We start from the raw sequence: 26,122 nt of genomic DNA, 5'->3' as shown, positions 1-26,122 counted from the left end.
ATTCAGCAGGTTCTGACCAGTTCTGGAGAACCGGTAGTGGAAATTTTGAGTAGTTCGGAGAACTGGTAAATACCACCTTTGGCTGGCCGCGCCCCCATCTATTCTCTGCCTCCCGAGTCCCAGCTGATCGGGAGGAAATAGGGATTTTGCAGTATCCTTCCCCTGCCACGCCCACCAAGCCATGCCCACCAAGTCACGCCATGTCAACCAAGCCACGCTCACAGAACCGGTAGTAAAATTTTTGAATCCCACCCCTGAAGTGCTTATATTTCGGGGGTCAAAAGAAAATAAGACCCTAGCTTATTTTCGCAGAAACAAGGTAATGGCCCTGCAAAATGTGACTTGCGACCATCTTTCACACTTTACGACCACTGGAGCATTCCCCTGATCGTGTGATTTACAATGGATCCTTGGCAACTGACTCATACTGATGACGATTGCCGCGTCCCAGGGTCACACGATCCCCTTTTACGACCTTCCGACAAGCAATGGGGAAGCCAGATTCATTTAACACCCATTGCTGCTAATTTAACCACTGGAGTGATTCACTTAACAATTGCGGCAAGGAAGGTGATAAAGTGGAGCAAAACTCACTTAACAACTGCCTTGCTTAGCGGTGGACATTTTGGGCCTCATTGCGGTGGTAAGTGGAGAACTACCTGTACGGAAGCTGTTCAAACGTATTACGCTTGGAGTGAGTTCTTTTATTGTTTAGCATCCCTGAGTCATCTGTGATAAGACACACAGCTTTATATGCACCACATAACATTTCACAGAATCCCATAGTACTCTCAGCAGGATTGTGCTAATGCTCAATTTCATATTTAGTAGTAGAAGGGGGGGGATTTGTATATTATTATGACTTTTCATGTTCCTGAAATTCAAATCTTTGTGGAGCCCTTTGAATTCAGTTGGTTTGAACTAGTCCTCATCAGAAACCACATTCCACATTCCAATGTCAATGTTGCTTCAAAGAACTAGAAACTAGAAACTCCTGAGAAGAGCAACTGGGATAATGAGGGGACTGGAGACTAAAACGTACGATGAACGGTTGCAGGAACTAGGGCTGGCTAGTCTAGTGAAGAGAAAGACCAGGGGAGATAGGAGAGCAGTCTGCCAATATTTGAGAAAGGGCTGCCACAAAGAGGAAGGGGGTCAAGCTATTTTCCAAAGCACCTGAAGGCCAGACAAGGAATAATGGATGGAAACTGACCAAGGAGAGATTCAACCTGGAAATAAGGAGGGATTTCCTGACAGTGCGAACAATCAACTGATCGAACAGAAGTTGTGTGAGCTTCATCTCTGGAGGCTTTCAAGAAGAGATTGGATTGCCATTTGTCAGAAATGGTGTCCTGCTTGAGTGGGGGGTTGGACTAGATCAGTGGTTCTCAACCTGTGGGTCGGGACCTCTTTGGGGGTCGAAAGACCCTTTCACAGGGGTCGCCTAAGACCATCGGAAAACACATATTTTTGAAAAAATATGGAAAACATAAAATAATTTTATGGTTGGGGGTCACAACAACATGAGGAACTGTATTAAAGGGTCGTGGCATTAGGAAGGTTGAGACCCATTGGAATAGATGATTAGGGGACAACAAAGATGATTAGGGGACTGGAGATTAAAACATACAATGCAAACAGTTGCAGGAACTGGGCATGGCTAGTCTAGTGAAAAGAAGGACCAGGGGAGACATGAGAGCAGTCTTCCAATATTTGAGGGGGTGCTGCCACAGAGAGGAGGGGGTCAAGCTATTTTCCAAAGCACCCAAAGGTCAGACAAGGAATAATAGATGGAAACTCACCAAGGAGAGATTCAACCTGGAAATAAATTTTCTGACAGTGAGAACAATCCAATGAAGGAACAGAAGTTGCCTTCAGAAGTTGTGGGAGCTTCATCCCTGGAGGCTTTGAAGGAGAGACTGGACTGCCATTTGTCAGAAATGGCCTAGGGTCTCCTGCTTCAGCGAGGGGCAGTGGGGGTTGGACTAGATGACCTACAAGGTCCCTTCCAACTCTGTTAAACGTTTCACCTTTCTTTAGATTTATTGCAAACTTAACCAACTGGGATTTTCTAAGGGCTAAGTTTCTTCCTTATTAATACCCTCCTTCTGTTTTTACAGCTATCTATCCCCATTTTAAAAGTGTAATGTGACCTATTGCTCTGTATATATTTTTAAAAAACCCACTAAAGCAATTGTTTTAGCTAAACTATTTAGTTTATCGGTAGACAAGACAGAGAGTTTTTTGAGGCTTTTTTAGTGTCTGTTGTTTAGGGCTTGTGTCTCCACAGGTCCTAGAAGCCTAATATTTATTTTAAATTACTTCTTGTAGCAGGGAGGGCATTTCCTTCCTTGTTTTACTAAAACATCGTCTATTTCACATTTCAACAAGCTAGAGCGAAATGCTCACATACCGTTCGCCTATCAAATTGCATTTCTCTGCCAAGATTTATAAAACTAATTGCCTATAAAATCTGAGGGAAGGAGCATTCCGTTTCAAACAGCCAAATTGGTTCCTCTATATGTTCTTTTCTTCCTTTTTAAAAAATCTAATTATCACTTCATAATTCATGCTTATGTTTGTCAATTATGAACAGACTACCTGAGCCAACATTACTCTCATCCTAAATTGTGATACATCCTTGTGAGTATTTTTTTTTAATATGTCCTTTAATGCGTCCTTGTTGCTAAGTTAATTCCAGTTGAAATCATGTTTTTCATACATCATTTTTCAATTATTTTTTAATTAAAGAAGGTTCTAATACAGGGAGAAAAATAATGTAAAATTAAAGAAAAAGGAAGGGGAAAGACATGTTAATAGAAATGGAAGGGAAAAAAGCATAAATGCATTTCTATTTTATCCTCGCTAAGATTATTTCATGGTGCCTACTTTCTTTCCAGATTTTAGCCTTTCCAATCATCAGACCCAGAAATCACAAATACGTTCCCCCTTCCTCCCTCTTTTCTGCAAAAAGTCCATAAAAGATTTCCAGTCACTGACAAATCTATACAGGTACAGATTAGGTGAAACCTGACTCAATAGCAGTAACTGTGAGAGAGATCTTGGCATCTTAGTGGACAATCACTTAAATATGAGCCAGCAGTATGTGGAGGCAGCCAAAAAAGCCAACACAGTCCCAGGCTGCATTAACAGAGGGATAGAATCAAGATCACGTGAAGTGTTAGTACTGCTTTATAAAGCCTTGATAAGACCACACTTGGAATATTGCATCCAGTTTTGGTCACCACCATATAAAAAAGATGTTGAGACTCTAGAAAGTGTGCAGAGAAGAGCAACAAAGACGATTAGGGAACTGGATGCTAAAACAGGCTCCAGTTGTTCGGGAACAGGCTCCAGCTGTTCTTCTGCCCCACTGATGGGGAAGATTTACGGTCACAGACCTTATCTGGCTTGGAGAGCTGCCAGGCTGATAGCTGCAGAACTTGGCAAGGAGTCTCGGAGAATCCCGAACCAATTAAGCGAACTATTGTCTCCTGCAAACTCCACTCCCCTTTTGCTCCTCTTTTATTTCCTCTGGGAGGGGCCATTCATCGTCCACCTGTGGCCTTACTCCCTTACTTCTAATGTTTGTCCTACTTGGTAGCAGTGGATTAATGATGGTCAGTATTTCAATCAATCGATCAATCAATCAATCAGTCGGTCAATAAGAATATAGCTGGAAGGGACCTTGGAGATCTTCTAGTCCGACACAGAGCCCTCAACAGAGCCTTCCCCAGACTCCAGGCCTGGCCCATGTTCCTCCCCAACCTCCTCACTGTCTGAATCTGCTACAACACTGATATTCTGTTACTATATAAATCAATAAATCATACCAGCTTCAGAAAATCTGGGTTTTCTTCCTAGTTTCCAAGCAAGTCAGCTATTAAATGTGTTGCAACTTTAAATGAATGCCGAGATGTCTCATTGAACACAATGGGACTTGTTCCCAGGCCATCAAGCACAGAAACTGCAATCTGAAATAATATCTTCACTTAGAATTAGTGATTTCTGTTGGAGGTAACAAAGATGATCTCAACTACTTTATTCCTTGGAGATCAAAGAAACGTACTAAGCTTTCCAATATTTAATTTTATCGGGGTAAAGGTCCAAGGATAAGCTCATTAAGGGGGGAATAAAAACATAGTAAAACGATGCTCATTCTTTTTTTGGTTTGTCTTTAAAAGAAAAAATAACCAGGTAAAACCCTGAGTGCCTTACATGGGAAATGAATAAATATTTCTACCGTCTCTTAAAAATTAAATTACAGTGTATTGGGATCCTTAATTACTTAACAACAGGTTATGACTTAATATGCAACACTGAACTCTATGATTCACCAGCACTATGATTTTCTCAGTAGTGGAGAACGTGTTTTTTTTAAAAGAAGACAGGATTTGTGTTTAAAAACCTGATTAGGAGGGGGGGGGAAAGGCAAACTAAAACATATGAAGAACGTTCGCAGGCACTGGATAAAGTCTAGTCTAACAAAGAAAAGTGGGGCGTCATGATAGCAGCCTTCCATTATTTGTGGGGTTGCCACCAAGAAGTGGGAGTCAATCTCTTCTCCAAAGGACCTGAAGGCAGAACAAGAAGCAACCGATGGAAACTGATCAAGGGGAGAACCAACCTAGAATTGAGGAGAAATGTCCACCCATTTGTGAGAACGTAATGACACTAGGCTGATGACTCGCTTAACTCCATCTCCCGCCAGCTCTGGATGTCGCCCGCAGATTCGGACAGTGAGGAGGAACATGGGCCAGTCCTGGAGTCTGGGGAAGGCTCAGATGAGGGCTCTGCGTCGGAGGCAGAAAGGGGGCCAAAGCCCTATGCCAGTTATCAGCTGCCTTCAGAGTCAGACATCAGTGAGGCAGAGGAACAGCTGGAGCCTGTTCCCAATGTGTGCATGCACAGAGTTGCCAGACGAAATGAACAGCTAAAGAACAGGGGTCAACTTGAGAGTAAGGCCACAAGTGGATGGTGAATGGCCCCTCCCATAGGGAATAAAAGGGGAGTGAAAGGCGAGTGGAGTTTGCAGGAGACAATTAGTTCGCTTAATTGGTTCGGGACTCTCCAAGACTCCTTGCCCAGTTTTGCAGATCTCGGCCTGGCAGCTCTCCAAGCCAGATAAGGTCTGTGACTGTAAATCCTCCCTTGAAAGACTTTGCTGGATGGGAATGGGCAGAATTCACAGTCAACTAATAAAAGTGCTTTTTTGTCGGGATCAGGAGTTTGCTTCAGGCTCTCGGGAAGCCTGAGTCAGAACAGCTCTGGCTGCTCTTCTCCTACACGCGTTTGGCAAACCGGCAACTGGCTGGGACTTAATTGCGTAAAGCAAAACATTGTGTATTCAACAGACCAAGTCTGAACATTATGCAAAGCCAAATGCAAACCACAGGATGGGCCCGTCCACTGTGCAAATCCATCACGGTATCATTTGTAATACTAAGGTCTTCTAATTGCATCATTTTTCTATTAGAAGCATGGTCTGGGACTCTCAAGACCGTAAAGGGCAAATAAAGCATAGCCTATTTGTCTAGTTAATCCAGTGCTGTCTTTTCTCATTCAGGAGCAGCTCCTGGGAGTCTTGCAGTTTGTGTGTGTGTGTGTGTGTGTGTGCGTGTGTGTGCGTGCGTGTGAGAGAGAGAACACATGGGAGGGAACACACTGCTTCCCTTTTCTGTCTTTCGGCTCACTCCAGGAGACCATCCAGGCAGAAAACCATATTTTTAATGTTGCCCTTGTTACATTTGTGTTGTATTTGTGCTGATAAATAAATAAAGTAAAAGATGAATATATATATATTCATCTTTTACTTCATTTACTACCTGATTCCTTGCTGTAAAAAAATAATAATTACAGAACTGAACTCTTTTGAAAGTAAGCATCCTTCCACTAAGCCATAGTTATTTCACCATGGCTCTGCTTAAACCCATTTTTAGCACACAGCAGCCAAATGAGCCATCTCGTTTACTGGCCTCATTATATTGCAATGATTGGTCTTACACACGCTACAGAGAGTTGGAAGAAAACAAGACATGGTGCTTAAAAGGTAAAAGTTCCCCTCGCACATATGTGCTAGTCGTTCCCGACTCGAGGGGGCGGTGCTCATCTCCGTTTCAAAGCCGAAGAGCCAGCGCTGTCCGAAGACGTCTCCGTGGTCATGTGGCCGGCATGACTAAACACCGAAGGAGCAGGGAGCTCTGTTATCTTCCCACCAAAGGTGGTTCCTATTTTTCTACTTGCATTTTTTACGTGCTTTTGAACTGGTAGGTTGGCAGAAGCTGGGACAAGTCACGGGAGCTCACTCCATTACGTGGTATTAGGGATTTGAACCGCCAAACTGCCGACCTTTCTGATTGACAAGATCAGCGTCTTAGCCACTGAGCCACCACGTCCCTTCGCATGGTGGTTAAATACCTCAATTAAATACATTATGTCTGAGAACTGGCACATGCCCAGAACAGTTGTAGCAAACAACTTTCCTTCCGCAACGGTCATTCCCGTTGCTGATATATTTCTCAGCTTTCCTTCAGCTTTCTGTGATGCCCTTCAGAAATCTCTCTCTCAAACAGCATTATTTATTGATTTGATTTTTTTCATCCTGCCTTTATTACTTTATAAGCAACTCAAGGCAGTGAAGATGCACAATGTTCTTTTTCCATCCTCCTACTTTTCCCAGAACAGGTGAGTTGAGCTGAGAGAGAATAATCAGCCCGAAGTCACCCAGCTGATTTTCATATATAAGGTGGGACTAGAATTCCCCTGATGATTGGCGCCAAGTCACCCAACCAGTTTTCCTGCCTAAGGCGGGACTAGAACTCACAGTCTCCTGATGATAAGCCCCAAATCACCCAGCTGGCTTTCATGGCTCAAAAGGGACTAGAACTCATGATCTTCCAATGATTGGCCCAAAATAACCCAGCTGGCCTAAGGCAAGACTAGAACTCATTGTCTCCTGGTTTCTAGGCTAGTATCTTCCAGTATCTTCAGCATTCGCTCGGATTTCTTGTTGAAATTTGATTTGAAATGAAATCCTCCTTGATTTCTTGATTTGTCAAAAGCTTCAAGGCTCTACCTGCTTATGCAATAGCCACCTCACCTGACAAGAGTTACTAAGCAGCAGCAACAGACAAATTACATTACACGTAGAGAAAGCAAGATCAAGCTAGATGTCACCTCTATCCCATGTCTACTACCAAGACTGCCTCGCAAATTATAACACAGACTTCCTGTCCCAAAGAGCCCCATCCTTGGCAAGTGGCCCTTCTCTGCCCTTCGTCGTTTTGTCTCATCGCTCATTTATCTTCATAACAAGGAGTTGGCAAGTGAAACTCATTGCGTGGGACGAATTCAATTCCTAGGGCACTGGCAATGTAGAAGACAATCCAGAGAGAGCATCCTCACTGGTGTAAGGAGTGAAGATTCTGTAAGTGTTTCCTCCTTTTGGGGCGAGGGTACCATTTTTCGAGAGGCAAAGCCCACATGTGTTGGAACAAGAGTGGCAAGATAAGTATTCCGGAGTATATGGAGAAAGAGAAAGAAAGAAAGAAAGAAAGAAAGAAAGAAAGAAAGAAAGAAAGAAAGAAAGAAAGAAAGAAAGAAAGAAAGAAAGGGAGGCAGGGAGAGAGAGAGAGAGAGAGAGAGGAGGGAGAGAGGGAGGGAGGAAGGAGGGAAGGAAGGAAGGAAATACTGACTGATGCAGCATAAATAATGGATAAATAATAAGATAATGCCTTTGTTAGCGATCTATTAAACAAGAAAGGAAGGAAGGAAGGAGGGAGGGAGGGAGACTGAGAGAGAAGAAAGGAAGGAAGGAAGGAAGAGAAAAAAGAAAGAGGAAGGAAGAAGGAAATGTTGACTGATGCAGCATAAATAATGGATAAATAATAGGATGATGCCTTTGTTAGCAATCTATTAAACAAGAAAGGAAAGAAGGAAGGAGGGAGGGAGAGAGAGAAGGAGGGAGAGAAGAAAGAAGGAAAGAAAGAGGAAGGAAGGAAGGAAGGAAAGAAGGAAATACTGACTAATGCAGCATAAATAATGGATAAATAATAGGATGATGCCTTTGTTAGCAATGTATTAAACAAGAAAGGAAGGAGGGAGGGAGGAAGAGAGAGGGAGGGAGAGAAGAAAGAAAGAAAGAGGAAGGAAGAAAGGAAATACTGACGGGTGTAGCATAAATAATGCATAAATAATAGAATGATGGATGATGCCTTTGTTAGCAATCTATTAAACAATCTTAAACTCAAAGGGCGATGTAAGAAGGGTCAGAGTTGTTCAGTAGTCAGACTAAGTCCAAGAATGACACAGAACAATTCAGCCAGCATTCAGTTCTTAATTTGTAGGCAGAGAAATAGACAGAATCTTGCCAGTATAAATCTATATTACCCTCATTCTAACCAATACTGTATACCCTGGGAGAATCTAGGGAGTGGCTCTCTATCTGCTATCTGTTTCTGGGCAGGGCTGCCTCTTATCTCACCCCACCCCACCCCAACCCTTTCCAGAATGTGCTCCTTTCTTCCTGGGCAATTGCCGCTTCGCCGTAATCCATCACGCCAGCTCTCCTCCGTGGGCATCATCACTCCCACTCAGTGATAAGAGAAGCTCTTCTTCGCTTCTAACTTTCAAAACAGACCCTCCAATTCTTAGCCGTGGAAGTCAAGTATGACCTGAGCTAGAAAGGTCTGACTTGGCTAACCCACGCCAATCCACTTGTAGGAAAGCAGAAAAGAGGCAACTAACGTTATGGATATCCAGATTAGAAATGGGGGCGCTTCACGAGACTGTTCCTCCCCTTGTTTATTTTCCACTCCGGAAGACCCAAGATGGCTGAAGTTTATCACCTGTCCCTTGTGCTGTCTCCTCTTGCTTACAATCCAGTCTCATTTCACATCAAGCTTCCTTCGGCTGTTCCTTCTCTGCTTAACAGCAGGGAGAGCCAATTCCCTTAATGAGGTACAGACAAAGAAGCCAAGATACCCACAGAATAAAATATACAGATATCTATGGGGGGCGAGAAACGGCAACGGTAGTAATCTGATGACAATTTACATCTAAACGAGGGCGCTAGTTTTCGAAGAGTCATAAAGCACGGCAATGCGAATTACAGGGCTATTTTCAAGCGATAAAGATGCACCAATAAAAAAATAAATTCATCTTTTAAAAAAACCCTGGCAGTTCTACCGCAACAGGGAAAATTAAAAGAGATTAAAGTGCTCTCCATAATTCCAGCCCCTGCTTTAGCCAAACTAGGGGGAAAGTTCGATGGGGACTTGGAAATGTTCTCTTTTTTCATTCACTGGATATTTTGGCTTGGTGACTTTAAGCCATTAAGCAAAACAAAAACCACGATCAGATGTATTCTTGTTTTATTTTTATTTATTCAGGGCTGATGTTGCGCAACCAAATCTGGGAGGCTCGCCATAATCAAAAACAACGTAGATTTTCAACACACTTTAGCCAAAACTTTGGAGGATATTGTTTGGGTAAAAGGCAAAGGTTCCCCTTGCATGTATGTGCTAGTCGTTCCCGACTCTAGGGGGTGGTGCCCATCTCAGTTTCAAAGCCAAAGAACCAGCGCTGCCCGATGACGTCTCCGTGGTCACGTGGCCGGCATCACTAAACACCGAAGACGCACGGAGTGGTTCCTATTTTTCTACTTGCATTTTTGACCTGCTTTCGAACTGCTAGGTTGGCAGAAGGTGGGACAAGTCACGGGAGCTCACTCCGTTACGCGGCGCTCGGGATTCGAACCGCCGAACTGCCGACCTTTTTAATCGACAAGCTCAGAGTCTTAGCCACAGTGAGCCACCCCCGTCCCTCTCTATGGAGAATATTTCATCCTAAAACAGGATGTTCAAGTTTGCACTCCATATAGAAGCTTACTAAATGACCGTTTGAAGCATCCTTTGGAACAATCTTCCCACACAGGCTGAAGTCAAATTTATCCAGGATGACCGTTATGCCCCTCCTAAGCAAGTAGACTACGAAGGGTGACCAGTTCAGGCTTAATTTTGATGCTCCATCTTCAGTTTCTTATGCTTTTTCTCCATTTCTGGTTCTCTGGGCTTCACCTCCATGAATTAAGGGTGCTTAAAGCTTATTTTTTTTTCACAAAGAGCTCTCATTATTTAACTTATGCAAATGATAAACAGGAATCTGGGCAGGGGGGAAAAAACCCAGCTCATCTGCAGTGATTTTTCAAGGACTTTTAGAAATAAACAATGACATAATGCAAACATCCCCATCGTTCTATTGCAGCAAGAACTACCGCTGAGGTTTGCTTTTATATATCCGCAGAAACTTTTTTGGCGTCAGAGTCCAGTTCTGAGACTGGGGACCACAGAAGAACCAGATCACGTGCCAAGTTACAATACAATACAATACAATAGCAGAGTTGGAAGGGACCTTGGAGGTCTTCTAGTCCAACCCCCTGCCTAGGCAGGGAACCCTATACCGTTTCAGACAAATGGCTATCCAACATCTTCTTAAAGACTTCCAGTGTTGGGGCATTCACAACTTCTGTTCCACTAATTGTTACCATATTTTTTGGAGTATAAAACGCTCCGAAGTATAAGATGCACCTACCTTTTGGGAAGGAAAGCAAGAAAAACGGTGAAAGAGTCTAACTATGGAGTGGGGGTAAACTAAGGGACGTGGTGGCTCAGTGGCTCAGACACTGAGCTTGTCGATCAGAAAGTTCGGCATTTAAGCGGTTCGAATCCCTCGCGCCGCGTAACAGAGTGAGCTCCTGTGACTTGTCCCAGCTTCTGCCAACCTAGCAGTTCAAAAGCATGTTCAAATGCAAGTAGAAAAATAGGGGCCATCTTTGGTGGGAAGGGAACAGTGTTCCATGCGCCTTCGGCGTTGAGACATGCCGGCCACATGACCACGGAGACGTCTTATGACATCTCTTTGGCTTTGAAACGGAGATGAGCACCGCCCCCTAGAGTCGGTAACGACTAACACATATGTGCGAGGGGAACCTTTACCTTTACCTTATGGCGAGGGTGGGGGGAACCAAGAGTATCTCTTGAGTTTACCCCCTCCCATTCTCTCCCTAGAAATGTTTCATGGCTTCCCTAAGAGAAAACCAAGGTGAATTGGCTTTTAAAGGCTCTCTTCTAAAGTGGCAAGCAAGGGGGATGGGGGTGGGTGGGTGGGAAACCCAGACACAAATTACATTTTGACACAGCTGCAAGTCTGCTTTTATGTGGCCTTTGAAAAGGGTCGAGGTTTTTTGGCGGAGGGGGGGTGGGGTGGGGGGAGAAAGATCCTGCAATAATCATTTCCAAAGAATGAAAACAAACAGAGGCCTGGACAGTTTGAGAGAGATGAGCGATGCCTCCTTTCATTCCCTCCTATTGCTTTAGCACGGCTATAATATTAATCATGAACAATTCGCTTTATATATATATATGTATTTGGGTTGCAACCCCTGGTATGCCCAAATATGGGAGGGAGCTCACCACTCCCACCTTCTGTCCCTCGGCTCATCACAGAGGACCATCCAGGCAGAAACCCATATTTTTAATGTTGCCTTTTTATATTTGTGTTGTATTTGTGCTGATAAATAAATAAAGGGAGACTAGTATAGATCTATTTCAAGCTATTTAGCTCTCATCAGCTAGCCATACCCTTACTGGGATTCGAACGAGGGCTATATTACATATTAGGCACAAATACAACACAAATATATATATATATTGTGTGTGTGTGTGTGTGTATGTATGTGTATGTATGTATGTATGTATGTATGTATGTATGTATGTATGTATGTATGTATGTATGTATATATATATATATATATATATATATATATATATATATATATATATATATATATATATATATATACATACACACACACACACACACACACACACACACACACACACACACACACACCAGCAAAAGCACCTTTCCACACTTTCCAGATACAGGGTCATAAGATTTTGCAATATCCCTCCCCCCAGGAGTGAGGAGGGAATGGGGATTTTGCGGTATCCTTCCTCTGCCACGCCCACCAAGCCACGCTCACAGAACCGTTGGTTAAAAAAAAATGAATTTCACCACTAGCCGGTACATTGTTCAGGGGCCCATGGAGCTCAAAGGGGGCTCATGAACGGGAACATTTTAAAAAGATTTTTTACAAAACCAAATTTTTTAAAAAGAAAAACAATATTGGGGATATACTTCATACTCTATACTTTGTGTGTATAGCAAAACCGCCTTGCAGCCTCGTTTGACCTAATCCCCTCTGAATCAGTGAACCGCTATTGATGTAATGGATTGCATTTTAATTTCATTACTTATTTATTTGCAAGTTGAGTTTCATTTTGTTTATGGATATAGTTTATATTTCATCCCAGTTATGAACGGTTATGAGATATCATCTCAAACAATCTGGAGCTCAAAAAACGCCGTACACTGTAAATGTACAATTGGGACATTATTGATTTATGTGTCCATGTGTCGGTGAGGGGGCTTATACTAGCCTTCTTCCAGCACTTAATAATCCTCTTGGAGGTCCTGCTTAAGAGATGAATTAAAACTTTTGCACATTTGTTTGGGGGGAAAAAACACACACAACCCTTTGGATATGTAAGCAGAAGCGTGGATTAAAGCTGAGATTTAAGGATGATTGAGCTACCAATTGCTATCAACGTTAATGAGGCTACATTACATCCAGAACTGGAAATCGCCTTAATTAGTAGCTGCCGGGGGAACACAATGGGAAGACTGGGATATCCCTTCTCGCTAGGTTTCGGAGCTGCCAAAGCAAGGGTGGGTTCCTGCCAGTTCTAATCTCTTCTATAGAAGAGGTTCCACAAATCTACCGTGCCGTTTAGAACCGGTTCCAGCTCCCTCCCAACGTCCGTCTGCACATCATCAAGATGAAGAGCGAGAGGAGGAATTCTGGGAGTTGAAGTCCACAAGTCTTAAAGCTGTCAGGTTTGAACACCCCTGGGGTTTTTTTCCCCCCAAAGAATTAGGGGGGCAAGGGGCTTGTAACTTGACAGCTTTAAGACTTGCACACTTCAATGCCAGAGTTCCTGAGCCAACATGACTGGAGGAGGAATTCTGGGAGTTGAAGTCCACAAGTCTTAAAGCTGTCAAGTTTGAACACCCCTGGGGGTTTTTCCCCCCAAAGAATTAGAGGTACAAGGGGCTTGTAACTTGACAGCTTTAAGACTTGCGTGCTTCAAATGCCAGAGTTTCTGAGCCAACATTTTGGTTGCTAAGCAAGAGCATTGTTAAGTGAGTTTCACCACATTTTACAAGTTGGCAACACCCACTCAGTCACATAACTGCCAAGCCACACCCACTCGGTCACATGGCGGGCAAGCCACTCCTACCCAGTCACATGGCTGGCAAGCCACTCCCACAAAGCAGGCCACACCTACAGAAGAGGTTCTAAAAAAATTTGAAACCCACCACTGTGCCCAAGGCATAGCAGACAACAGGAAGCTGGGATAGATGCAGGTCCAACATTGAATTAATGAGAAATTTCCTGCCAGTAAGAACAATTAACCAGTGGAATGGCTCGCCTTCGGAAGTGGTTTGGCCCTCTATCACTGGAGGTTTTTAAGAAGAGACTGGGCAGCTGTTTGTCCAGAATGATATAGGGCCGTGCTGGCAAGCCTATGGCACGCATGCCAGAGGTGGCACACAAGAGCCCTCTCTGCAGGCAGGCAAGCCATCGCCCCAGCTCAGCTCCACCGCGCTTGCACCTCCCTCCGGCCAGCTGATTTTTGGGTCTCCGTTGTGCATGTGCAAGGGACGAGGCAAATGCAGAAGACATGCATGCATGCTTGGGGTGTGTGTGCATGCGCGGGGGGGTCACACATGCATGCACAGGGGGAGCACAGGGGTGCAACGCCACCCCACCCCTCCACGGCCCATTTTTGGTCCCAGGCAGCTGCAGGGAGGCCTACTACAATGAAAGAGTCTTTGATTTTACGTATTGATATACAAATAATAAAGGGAGGATGTAAATAAATACATAAATAAAATCCTGCCCTTTATTCCTGCCTGCTGTCTTTCTGATTCTTTAATAGCCACCCTGGCTTGAGATAATGGGAGTTGTAGTAGAAGGTCTCCGGAGGGTAGGGAAAAACTGTTGTTTGATAACAACACAATTTTATTCAAGCTCTGTAGATGCGTGGAGTGTGGTTGTCGTTGGTTTTTTTGAAAGTGTTTTCTAAGGGACAAATTACTCTTGTTGAGGCTTTCCTTTTTTTTTTTTTTAAGGAATTTGTACTTAAATGCAAAATTGGAGGGAGGGGGGAATCAGTGAACAGTTAACAGGTCCTATTTTCATCTCTCCAGGCATTAGATAAGGTTGCATTCTCACACCTGTATTATTTAATTTATATGTTAATTATGTTGTTAAAAGCTACAAGGGAGCTGCTTCCCCCACTCCCACTCCCCCCCCCTTTTTTTTCTCTGCTGTTAACCTAGACCAGAAACTAACAGGGGATGATACATTTCTCCTTTCTCAGAATCACACTTGCCTGATAGTTTTTGCAGAACTGCAAATTAAAAGAGAACAGAATAACAAGAGTTAGAAGGGACCTTGTAGGCCATCTAGTCCAACCCCCACCCCCGCCGAAGCAGGAGACCCTACACCGTTTCTGACAGATGGCAGTCCAATCTCTTCATGAAAGCCTCCAGGGATGAAGCTCCCACAACTTCCAAAGGCAACTTCTGTTCCATGGGTTGATTGTTCTCAGTGTCAGAAAATGTCTCCTGATTTCCAGGTTGAATCTCTCCTGGGTCAATTTCCATCCATTATTCCTTGTCTGGCTTTTGGGTGCTTTGGAGAATAGCTTGACTCTCCTCCTCTCTGGGGCAGCCCCTCAAATATTGGAAGACTGCACTCGTGTCTCCCCTGGTCCTTGTTGTTGTAACTTCAAATGGTCACCAAATAAACTATTGTAAGTTGAGGACGATCTGTATTTATTTATTTCTCACCTTTATTATTTTTGCCAGTAACTCAAGGCAGAGAATATATCCATTACACCTTCTTCCTTCCTGCAAGCACAGTAACCACAATGCAGAATTGTAGGCAAACTCTGCTCACATTGCTGGGAGTTTGATTCCTTCGAACCTGACCGGTCAAGGTTGACTCAGCCTTCCATCTTTCCAAGGTCAGTAAAATAAGGACCCAGATTATTGTTGGGACAATATGCTGACTCTGTAAACCACTTAAGAGATGGCTGTAAAGCACTGTCGAGTGGTAAATAAGTCTACGTCCTATTGCTATTGCGGCTTTCCTCACAACAACAACTCTGAGAAGTGAATTAGGCTGAGAGACAGTGACTGGATCAAGATTACTCCACTAGCTTTGATGCCTAAGGCAGATCTAGAACTCAGCATCTCCTGGTGATTGGGTTAACATCACCCAGCCAGCTTTGATGCCTAAGGCAAGGCTTGTTGTTGTTGTTAGTTGTGAAGTCGTGTCTGACCCATCGCAACCCCATGGACAATGTTCCTTCAGGCCTTCCTGTCCTCTACCATCCTCTGGAGTCCATTTAAGCTCATGCCGACTGCTTGGGTGTCTCCATCCAGCCACCTCATTCTCGGTTGTCCCCTTCTTCTTTTGCCCTCCATCTTTCCTAGCATGAGGCTCTTCTCCAGGGAGTCATTCCTTCTCATTAGGTGGCCAAAGGATTTGAGTTTCCTCTTCAGGATCTGGCCTTCTAAAGAGCATCCAGGGTTGATCTCCTCTAGGACTGACCGGTTGGATGGCCTTGCAGTCCAAGGGACTCGCAGGAGTCTTCTCCAGCACCAGAGTTCAAAGGCCTCCATTCTTTGGCGCTCAGTCTTTCTTATGGTCCAACTTTCACAGCCATACATTGCAACTGGAATTGCAACTGGAAAGGCAAGTCTAGAACTCACCAACTCCTGGTGATTGGGTTAGATTCACCCAGCCAGCTTTCATACCTAAGGCAGGACTAGAATTCACCGTCTCCTGGCTTCTAGCTGGAGCCTCAACCACTAGACAAAACTGCACAGTCTATGGCACAATCATCTCTATGAAAGAGCCAAGAGAGGTTTCTTTCTATCGCCTCTATCCCGGAGAACAGCCAGGAAGAAAACATCTGAAATCCAAACTAGGCTTGAGCCATTCAAAATATGAAAAGGAAGAATAACTGAAGCCAGAATTAAATCCAAGGTTGCTTTGCTGGATTAGCCAGAAATAGTTCATCTTCAGCCTTCAGCAATGCAAATTCTAGGCCTGGAGCTGTCCAGGGTACTGAAGCTTCAGCATGACTCCAGCATGGATATCAGATAGTCCTGGACTTAACGGCCATTGGTTTATCTGCCATTGGAAGTGAAGAACAGCACTGGGGGGGGAAATGACTTATGACCAGTCCTCAAACTTATGACCATGGCAGCAACCCCATGATGAAAGGATGCTTGGCAACCATCATGTAGTTAAGATGGTGGCAGCCTCTTGGGATTCATGGGATCATCGTTTGCGACCTTCCAAGAAGCCAAGTCAATGGAGGAAGCCATATTTGCTTAACAACCATGTGATTCACTTAACAACTGCTTAACAATCATGGCTGTAAAATCCAGCGCAGCTCACTTGACAATGGAAATTCCGGGTCCAATTGTGGTGATAAATCAAGGACTACCTTTACAGACAGTTCAAATGCTTCGTGTCACTTGTACTTAACAGGGCTACCCTACAGCTGCTACATTTACAAGTAAAGTAACTTTTTCGCCTTTGCTGAAATTTAGCAGTGATATCAGGAATTATCCCCATCTGCGCTACAGGTAGACTTGTTAAAAATATGTCTACCTTACAAACATACCTCTACTGTAACAGTTACTGTATAAAATCCCCCCTCAAACAATATTACAAAGAGCGTCTATGTTTCCAATAATTTATCAATGTTTGATATGTCAACACCTGCCCACTGAAGGGGACTATTAAATTTACTATAGTGTCTGTGGAAGATTTGCGGAGGAGGTGAGACCTGACTCAGAAGCAAATGAGACTGTAAACAGAGATATGTCCACAAGGATTATTTGGATCCTGCCAAAACATTAAGTAGGCTTCTGGTAGCTATCACCACCTAGAGGTTAGTTGTAAATGAAACTTTGAAGTGTCTCTCCAAGAAAAGTTCAATAGAAACCTTGATTCGCTGCAAAAGAAGTCCAAGAAATGTTCTTAACAGCCAGTCACCAGGAACAACAGAAGCAAGAGCAAAATGAAACAAGAGCAAATATTGACTTTTGTTTCAACTTCCAAAGATACAGAGAAGAGGCCCGGCCTCTCGGCCCTTAATGCTTTATTTGCCACCAAGCCAATATATGATTTCTTTGATTTCGGCTTATTGGGCTGCACAGCTTAGCCACTGTAGCTTATAAATGCTGAGTTATGATTTAGTGTTTGGAGAACTGAATCCATTCTGCCTTCTTTCACAAATCACAATTAAGCAGATCGTAGCTTAATAATCATAGGCCAACACATAAACCGGATTGAAGGCGACATGGCATATAGAAAGATTATCCACATTCCCTGCATTTATAGATCAACCAAGCCAAGGTTTACTGAATGGCTGCAGCCGCACAACGCACAAACAGCCTTCAATCATAGACAATGCCCTACATCAAAGCCAAGGAGCCCAACCATGTTCAGATTTAAAAAGCTGGACAATCCATACATCCAATTTCAGAGCAACAAAGAAATGGCCGACTTAAGTATCCAGCTGATAATCTCCTGGCTGGAAGTCCAGTGGGTGACTTTGATGTTTGGGTCGAAGCCAAGGGCTTGAAGATGCTGAGTGTCTTCCCTGGGCTTAAAGTCAGCTTATCTCCAAGTACTTGCAAAACAATTTGCACACTGTCATTCCCGTAGACAAGCAATGTGGGAACACGCACGAGGAAAGGAAGCAAACATTCCCCCCCGCCCCTCTTATCAGTGACCCGAGGATGACAGTTTGCCAAGCCTCAAATACGAAATGCGCTCTTGCCTCATTAAACGAAGATAATTGCAACGCAATGGAATATGCTGGCACATATGTTTTTCCTGCTTAACTACCAGCGAAGTATTTTCGTTTCAATATGGAAAAAAATAAACGGCGCATAGAGGGGGGGAGGGGGGGCTGGAAGAGGCTTTCCTTTTCAAAGTTATCACAGCGCTAGAAAAAAACAAAGCGACTTAGAACTGATCCTCAAACTTGACAATCGTGGCAGCATCCCGTACAGTCACGGGATCAACATTGGGTGCTTGGCAATCAGTATGTATTCAGTCAGTCCTAGAGGAGATCCACCCTGACTGCTCTTTAGAAGGCCAGATCCTGAAGAGGAAATTCAAAGACTTTGGCCACCTAATGAGAAGGAAGAAGGACTCCCTGGAGAAGAGCCTCATGCTGGGAATGATGGAGGGCAAAAGAAGAAGGGGATGGCAGAGGAGGAGGTGGCTGGATGGAGTCACCCAAGCAGTTGGCGTGAGCTTAAATGGACTCCGGGGGATGGTAGAGGACAGGAAGGCCTGGAGGAACGTTGTCCATGGGGTCGCAATGGATTGGACACGACTTCGCAACTAACAACAACAAATTTTGACAGGGCTTTTGTTTTTAGGAAGCAAAACTTCCAGCAGACCGCTCTTATTGGGCCGTCTCAGGACAGGATTGCATCCAAAACACCACGAGTGTTTTAGATTTTACTTCTTGAAAACAACTGGCAACTCCAAAACACTGATGCATTCTGGAATATTCTGGGGTTTTTTTCCCCAGAATGTTTCATCTCTGGGATGTTGAGTTTTGCATGCAGTTAAGTAAACGTGACCAAAAAGGAATTCGACCGCAATGAAAGTGTGGAATGAAGAAATGTTTCTAATGGGGATGGCATGACTTTGAGTTATCTAATCAGATTATCCTCCTAATAATATAAGTGGGGGAACGTTTCTGGTGGCCAAAATTACTTATGGCTATTTTGCAGTTTTTGTACACAATATCACTAGGATTGGGTGGTGCGCAATAGAGCAAAAACACAAAAGGATAAAGTAGTATGACACAACTAAAGGTCAGCCAATAATTACACTGTAGGTCACAAGTTCATTGAAATACAATCATTGTTTGGATCTTTCAAAAAAGGCTGTGTACACCTATACACATACAGGTAATCTTTGATTTACGACCACAATTGAGCCCAAAATTTCTGTTGCTAAGCGAGGCACTTGTTCAGTGAGTTTCGCCCCATTTTACATCCTTTCTTGACACAGTTTTTAAGTGAATTCGTAACCCGGTTGTTAAGTGAATCTGGATTCCACATGTTCTTTGTGTCAGGCCTGCAGTCATATTCCTTTTAGGATGTTTGGCCTGCCACACACTCTCTCTTTCTTTACTATGCTGTTTCACTAGTGGGGTAATTGGGAGGGGGAATAGTAAGGAGTAGAATTGTAGAATGTGTTGTTGTCAAAATAAAACATTCCTTTCTAGAAGCCCAAGGTCATCCTTTGTCTCCGCACCTCTGCACCTGACCAGAACTAGATGGGTGGAAATGCCAGCGTGGCAGAGGAAGATTGGACCATGGGATGGAAATTGTGGGTGTGGGAGCAAGGTCTTCAACTTTCAACTGTGTGGGAAACCCAGGAAGTTTTCAGATTCGGGTTTTCCACAGTTTGTACCAACAGGTCTCTCTTATTAAATTGGAACTTTGATGAATGCTATGCTTTGAACTCTGATTTAATTCTGGATGATGTTTGGAACGCTGACACTTTGCTTGTCAAAAGGTCGTAAAGGAGGATCGCATGACCCCGGGATAACGCAACCGTCATAAATATGAGCCGATTGCCAAGCAGTCCAATTTTGATAACGTGACCCCAGTCGTAAGTGTGGAAACTGGTCACAAGTCACTTTTTTCAATGCTGTTGTAAGTTTGAGCGGTCACTAATGAATGGTTGTAAGTTGAGGATTACCTCTACGGAAAGCCACACATGGAAGTCGAAGACAATTGCAACCATATTCATTTCTGTGGCTTCTTCGCAATGTCCATGCTAGGATAGTGACAGTCAGTCATCCAATATACCAGGGATGCCAAACCTTTTTCTTACGGCATGCCAAAATTGTCTGCGCATGCCTGCACCAATTCAATCCTCCCGCCCACTTGCACATGCAAGCGTGACACACACAAACCTACCCAAACGGGATTTGGAGGCTTTCTTGAATCCTGGGGAAGGCGAAAACGGCCTCCCCTGACCCTCCGGAAGCTGAAAATCAGCTGTCCGGCATGCACATGCCCCCCGGAGCTGACGACTGGCGTGCCAGTAAATATGGCCCCGCCTGCCACATGTGCCATAGGTTCGCCATCACGGCAATATACCCTGGCTGAACAGAACGCTTACTTGATAAACATGAAATGCATTTGCTGCTTTCCCACGGAGAAAGACGGAAGGAATCCAGACGTTTATAAGCGCTCGGTTTGATCTAGGTGACAAAAAAATAAATAAACAAATAAGTCAGTACATACAAGTCTTACACGGAAGTACCAACAAGCCATAAGACAGACTCCGCGGATAGACGCCACCAAATAATCAAAGCACTTGGGAAAAGGAACCGAATCAAGAATGCGCATGGGATGTTACAAGATGGAGAAGACATTCCCAAAACAGAAAGAACCCCTGAATTATGAATTATGAATTTACTTCCAAAAAAAAATCACTCTTTTGAAGTCGTTGCGGGAATGAGACGAAGACATCAAACTTTCTAACAACTTACATTTCAAAATCTGACAGGCTCTGATCTTCGGAGGTTTGACTCAGATCTCCGGGAAGCTAAGCAATAACAGGAAGGAAGGAAAAATAAAATTAAACACTGGGTCTACTATTGCCTTAAAGAGCAGGCAAGTGCAGCCTAACTAACCCACAGCAAACTCCCCAATTCCTAAATCAAATCAGCCCCTGTCCTATCATTCCCAGGGGGGTGATATTTAAATAGAAGTCTCGGCACGGCACGGCAGTTTTATAGATTATTCCCTACCTATTGGCAAAACCACTTTCTTTTTTTTATTAAAAAAAATAGAATCCTCAAGAGCTTTCAAAAGCATGAAAGCAGGGGAGCTGACCATCTTATTGCAAACGGTAGGAACGCTGCAGTAAGATTCAAAACATGTGAGCCTTAAAGAAATGAAGTGTAAATTTAAGATGGTCAATGAAATAAGAATAGAATAGAATAGAATAGAATAAAGATAGGATAAGATGTTAGAATAGGATGTTAGGATAGGATAGGATAGGATAAGATAGATATATGGAATAAGGATAGGATAGGATATAATAGAATGAATAAGGAGAGAATAGAATAGAGTAGGATAGGATAGGATAGGATAGGATAGGATAGGATAGGATAGGATAGGATAGGATAGAATAGAATAAAGATAGGATAGGATGATAGGATAGGATAGGATAGGATAGGATAGATATATGGAATAAGGATAGGATAGAATAGAATAGAATAGAATTAATAAGGAGAGAATAGAGTAGAGTGGAGTGGAGTGGAGTGGAGTAGAGTAGAGTAGAGTAGAGTAGAGTAGAGTAGAGTAGAGTAGAGTAGAGTAGAGTAGAGTACAATACAATACAATACAATACAATACAATACAATACAATACAATTCAATACAGCAGAGTTGGAAGGGACCTTGGAGGTCTTCTACTCCAATTCCCTGTTCAGGTAGGAAACCCTATACCATTTCAGACAAACGGTTGTTCAATCTCTTCTTAAAAGCCTCCAGTGTTGGAGCATTCACAACTTCTGGAGGGAAGCTGTTCCACTGATTCATTGTTCTAAACCAGGGGTGTCCAAACTTGGGAACTTTAAGACTTGTGGACTTCAACTCCCAGAATGGCTGGCTGGGAAATTCTGGGAGTTGAAGTCCACAAGTCTTAAAGTTCCCAAGTTTGGACACCCCTGTTCTAAACTGTCAGGAAATTTCTCCTTAGTTCTAGGTGGCTTCTCTCCTTGATGAGTTTCCACCCATTGCTTCTTGTTAGCTGAACGTGGTCAAAAGCACTGTCTCAATTTGTGGATTTCATTCATGCTCTTTTTAGAATTAATGACTCGGGTGATTAAAACATAAGTAACCTGGGATGTAGCACACTTAACTTGTGGCTGGAACTACATTTCTTAGGCTCTCTTGATGTGTTATATCGCCTTAATCTACGTGTCCCCTGGACATTAATAGCTATTATAAAATCATGTGGTTTTTTTCCAAGCAAGTAGAGCATTTTTAAAAATTGCAGTTATTCCTCTTGATCCTGTCATGATTGCTATTGTATGACAGTCCCCTTAAAAGCTTTCACTCTGAGTGTGAAAATTATAAAATCAAATTATTTTTCTCCATCATTCCACTAGGATCAAAGTTCTGACTAGATCCTTCAACACTTCCTAACACAGAAACATTAGAACTAAATCTTGCCTCCACCGGTTTAATTGGCACTCTAATTAAATGTAATAATTTGCCTCTATTTCTTAAAAGAGATGTATGTATCCATTTAATGGATATGCCACTGAAATCTGAAGATGGCTTGCAATGAAACAAAAACACCAGTAACACAATGTTCCCAAAACAAGCCTTCAACACATATTGTTAATATTTCACAATATTAAATAGTATTCAATAATTGTAATGTTGTAATCATTCAAAGGGGACGCAGTGACTCAGTGGCTAAGACGCTGAGCTTGTCGATCAGAAAGGTTGGCAGTTCGGCGGTTCGAATCCCTAGTGCTGCGTAACGGAGTGAGCTCCCATTACTTGTCCCAGCTTCTGCCAACCTAGCAGTTCGAAAGCATGTAAAAATGCAAATAGAAAATTTTTTATTATTATTATTATTATTTCCTCCCCACTCTGGGGCCAACCAGAAGTGGTATTTGCCGGTTCTCCGAACGACTCAAAATTTCCGCTACCGATTCTCCAGAACCGGTCAGAACCTACTGGATTTCACCCCTGCCCTAGCAGCCCCACCCTTGGGTGTTGGTCAAATATTGACTGTCTAGCGCCAGTAATAAAATGGCAGCCCAGAACAAATTGTGAATTAAACCATTTGGATCTGATTACAGGATGTAACAATTAGGGGGCGGAGGGGTGGTGGTGGTGGAAATGAACCAGGGGGCGAAAAGGTTTCCATTTCTCTTGACCCCAAGCGGTTTTCTAGACTTGTGAGTGTGCCCTGAGCTTATATGTTGTGATGTTCTGAAGGAGCGAAATGGGCTGCTGGGAGGGAAGTAATTGTTGGATGATTACGAGACACAAGGGGACTGTGTCCTTCGCAATAATGGGGCCATATAAAATAATTTGGTGGCAGAATCCTTTATCACATGCCTTGCCGGCACATTGGGGTGGACAAGAGTTTAATTGAAGCCCTGCCGACTATAAATTTCAGAATAAAATCTTAAGGGCGAGAGAAACGTAAGGCTGCAGCAGGCGTTAGGATTTGCAAACCAAAGAGCTCCCCGTTTCATGGAGTGCAAGACCTCGGAGGGAAGACATTGGCTCCCCCGATCGTGTTGCCTTTCGCTTTGTCGAAATAGGCTGGAAGGTTGACTCGGACTTCTATCCTTCCAAGGTGGGTCAAATGAGGACCCAGATTATTGGGGGCAATAGGCTGACTCTGTAAACTGCTTAGAGAGGGCTGTGAAAGCACTGTGAAGGGGGATATAAGTCTATTGCTGTTGCCCTTCCTTCCTTCCTTCCTCCCTCCCTCCCTCCCTCCCTCCCTCCCATGGTGAGCAGTGGTTAGAATGCAGTATTGCCAACTGATGGACGGACAGAAGGACGGATGATGGGTGGATGGATGAGTAGACAGAGACAAACTGACGGAGGGACAGACAGATGGACGGACAAACAGATGGATGGACAGATGATGGGTGGATGGATAAGTAGACAGAGACAGATAGGTAGGTAGGTAGGTAGGTAGGTAGGTAGGTAGGTAGGTAGGTAGGTAGATTTATAGGTAAGTAGGTAGGTAGGTGGATGGATGGACGATGGGTGGATGGATGAGTAGACAGAGGCAGATAGGTAGGTAGGTACATAGATAGGTAAGTAGGTAGGTAGGTGGACGGACGGATGATGGGTGGATGGATGAGTAGACAGAGACAGACAGACAAGCAGACAGACAGATGGATGGTGGATGAGTAGACAGAGTTGATAGATGGATGGGTGGATGGATGGATGGATGGACAGATGGTTAGATAGGTAGGCAGGCAGGCAGATAAATAGAGATGTATATGTATATATGTATGTATGTGTATGTTGTGTGTGTGTGTGTGTGCGTGCGTGCGTGTATCCGGTTGCCAAGCACTTGGCTTTTGATCACATGACCACAAGGACGCTGAGTCTTTTCTAAGTGCAAGGACTTGGTTGCATCTCACTGTTTTCACCCCCGTTGTAACGGTCATTAAGTGGACGGTGGTAAGTGGAGGACTCCTTTTGCGGTTCTTCTCTCCCCTATAAAAAATAAAAGTGCCCCCCACCCGCCTCCCCACGTATCGCCAAGGATGAAAGGGATGGGGATTATTCAGGAAAAGGAAACGACTTACCGGTCCTCTCAGATCAATCAGTTCTTGTCTCATCTGTGTCACGAGGGCTTCTTTGGCCATCAAGGCCCGGTGGAGCCGTTCGTTGAACTCGATCAGTTCCCCGTGCATTTCCGCCACCTGGAACACACACACACACACACACACACAGACACAACCGACAAATTCAGCTTACGGGGAAATGAGCGTTCGGGTCATTCCGCGAGATGAATCACCAAAGGAATCGTCTCTACTTCTGCATAAGCCCCAAAGGAAACAGCACAAGCACAACGCTATTGCAAAAAAAAGTGTGAACAGGAGCATCCCTACTATACGGGATGTCCTTGACTTACAGCCATTCATTTAATGACCAAAGTTACGACAGCTCTGAAAAAAAAAGAGACTTACAGCCTCCTTTTTAACATTGATGACTGTGACAGCATCCCCAAGGTCCCGTGGTCGAAATTCAGATCCTTGGCAACTGGCTCGTATTGATGAGAGGTGTAGCATCCCGAACCGTGGTGGGATTCAGTTCGGACCAGTTCAGCTGAACCGGTAAGGGCAACCTGAGGGTGGATTCACCCCTCTGCCCATCCGCCCCGGTGCTATGCTGTCCTATTCAGCCACGTTTTCTAAGCCGTGTGCGTGCGTGTGTGAACCAAACGCAGGGCAAAGCAAATGGAATTTATAGTCACAAATGGAATTTTCCACTCTTGAAAATGACCGAGTGAACACAGTGTTTCCTGCAAAAGCCCCCTCCCCATTCGCTCCTGTTTTATTTCCTATGGGAGGGGCCAATCACCTCCAAGGTGTGGCTTTACTCCCAAGTCGACCCTGCTTTCTTAGTTGTTCTTGTCTTCTGGCAGCTCTGCGCATGCGCATACTGGGAACAGGCTCCAGCTGTTCCTCTGCCTCACTGCGGTCTAGCTTTGTCTCTGACGCAGACCCCTCGTCTGAGCTTTCCTCAGCCCCCAGGACTGGCCCATGTTCCTCCCCAACCTCCTCACTGTCCGACTCTGCTGCCAGCTCTGCTGGCTGCTGGCAGGCCACAACATTAAGAAAGATGTAGGAAGTTGCTTTATCCTGGTAGGTTCATACATACAACTAAACTAGAATCAGAAGCCGGCTTTAAGCCACAATGCAAAAGCGACTGATCTAAAGGGGCTTTCTGGGTCAGAAAGCTGCTTTTATGCAACTCTTATGCAACTGGGACTTTCAGTTTCTGGAGAGCTCCATGTTTTTAAAAGGCAGCTTTCAAGGCTAATTATGCTGAGTAAAGACAGCTATGAGACTTCTTCATTTCCCCCCCGCCCCCCCAAAAAATTCTCCAAATATTCTTTTGTATGCGTCTCACGCTTTTCTGCTTAATTGCATTAAAGGGGTTTCAATTCATAACCTCCTTTTGATTTAATTAAAAACATCCGACTTAATTACTCTAGGCTGGGTCGAGTGAATAAGATCAAACATAATGTGTCCTCTGTGCAAACGATTTATAAAAAGAAAAAGAAGGGGAAAAAATAAAACCTGCATTCATATGCCATTTGAACCGTCCCCAGGAAAATGTTTCCATTTGGAGCCAATTCGCATCCCTTA

At 43.9% G+C, this 26,122-nt stretch overlaps 1 protein-coding gene across 1 annotated transcript in view; it reads right to left on the bottom strand.

Moving 5' to 3' along the window:
- Positions 1–26,122, bottom strand: part of SNX29 (sorting nexin 29) — a 146,720-nt gene that overhangs the window by 63,723 nt on the left and 56,875 nt on the right. Inside the window, exons 16-18 of the mRNA XM_081965909.1 lie at positions 24,554–24,670; positions 20,742–20,797; positions 20,369–20,450 (exon numbers count right to left, since the gene is read on the bottom strand). Of these exons, the coding sequence (XP_081822035.1) occupies positions 20,369–20,450; positions 20,742–20,797; positions 24,554–24,670 (255 nt within the window). The remainder of the gene's footprint in view (positions 1–20,368; positions 20,451–20,741; positions 20,798–24,553; positions 24,671–26,122) is intronic.

This window comes from Natrix helvetica, assembly GCF_964273705.1.
Source record: "Natrix helvetica genome assembly, chromosome: 13".
Classification (NCBI taxonomy): domain Eukaryota; kingdom Metazoa; phylum Chordata; class Lepidosauria; order Squamata; family Natricidae; genus Natrix; species Natrix helvetica.
Note: the sequence above shows the minus strand (reverse complement) of the source record. Positions and strands in the feature narration are given on the sequence as shown.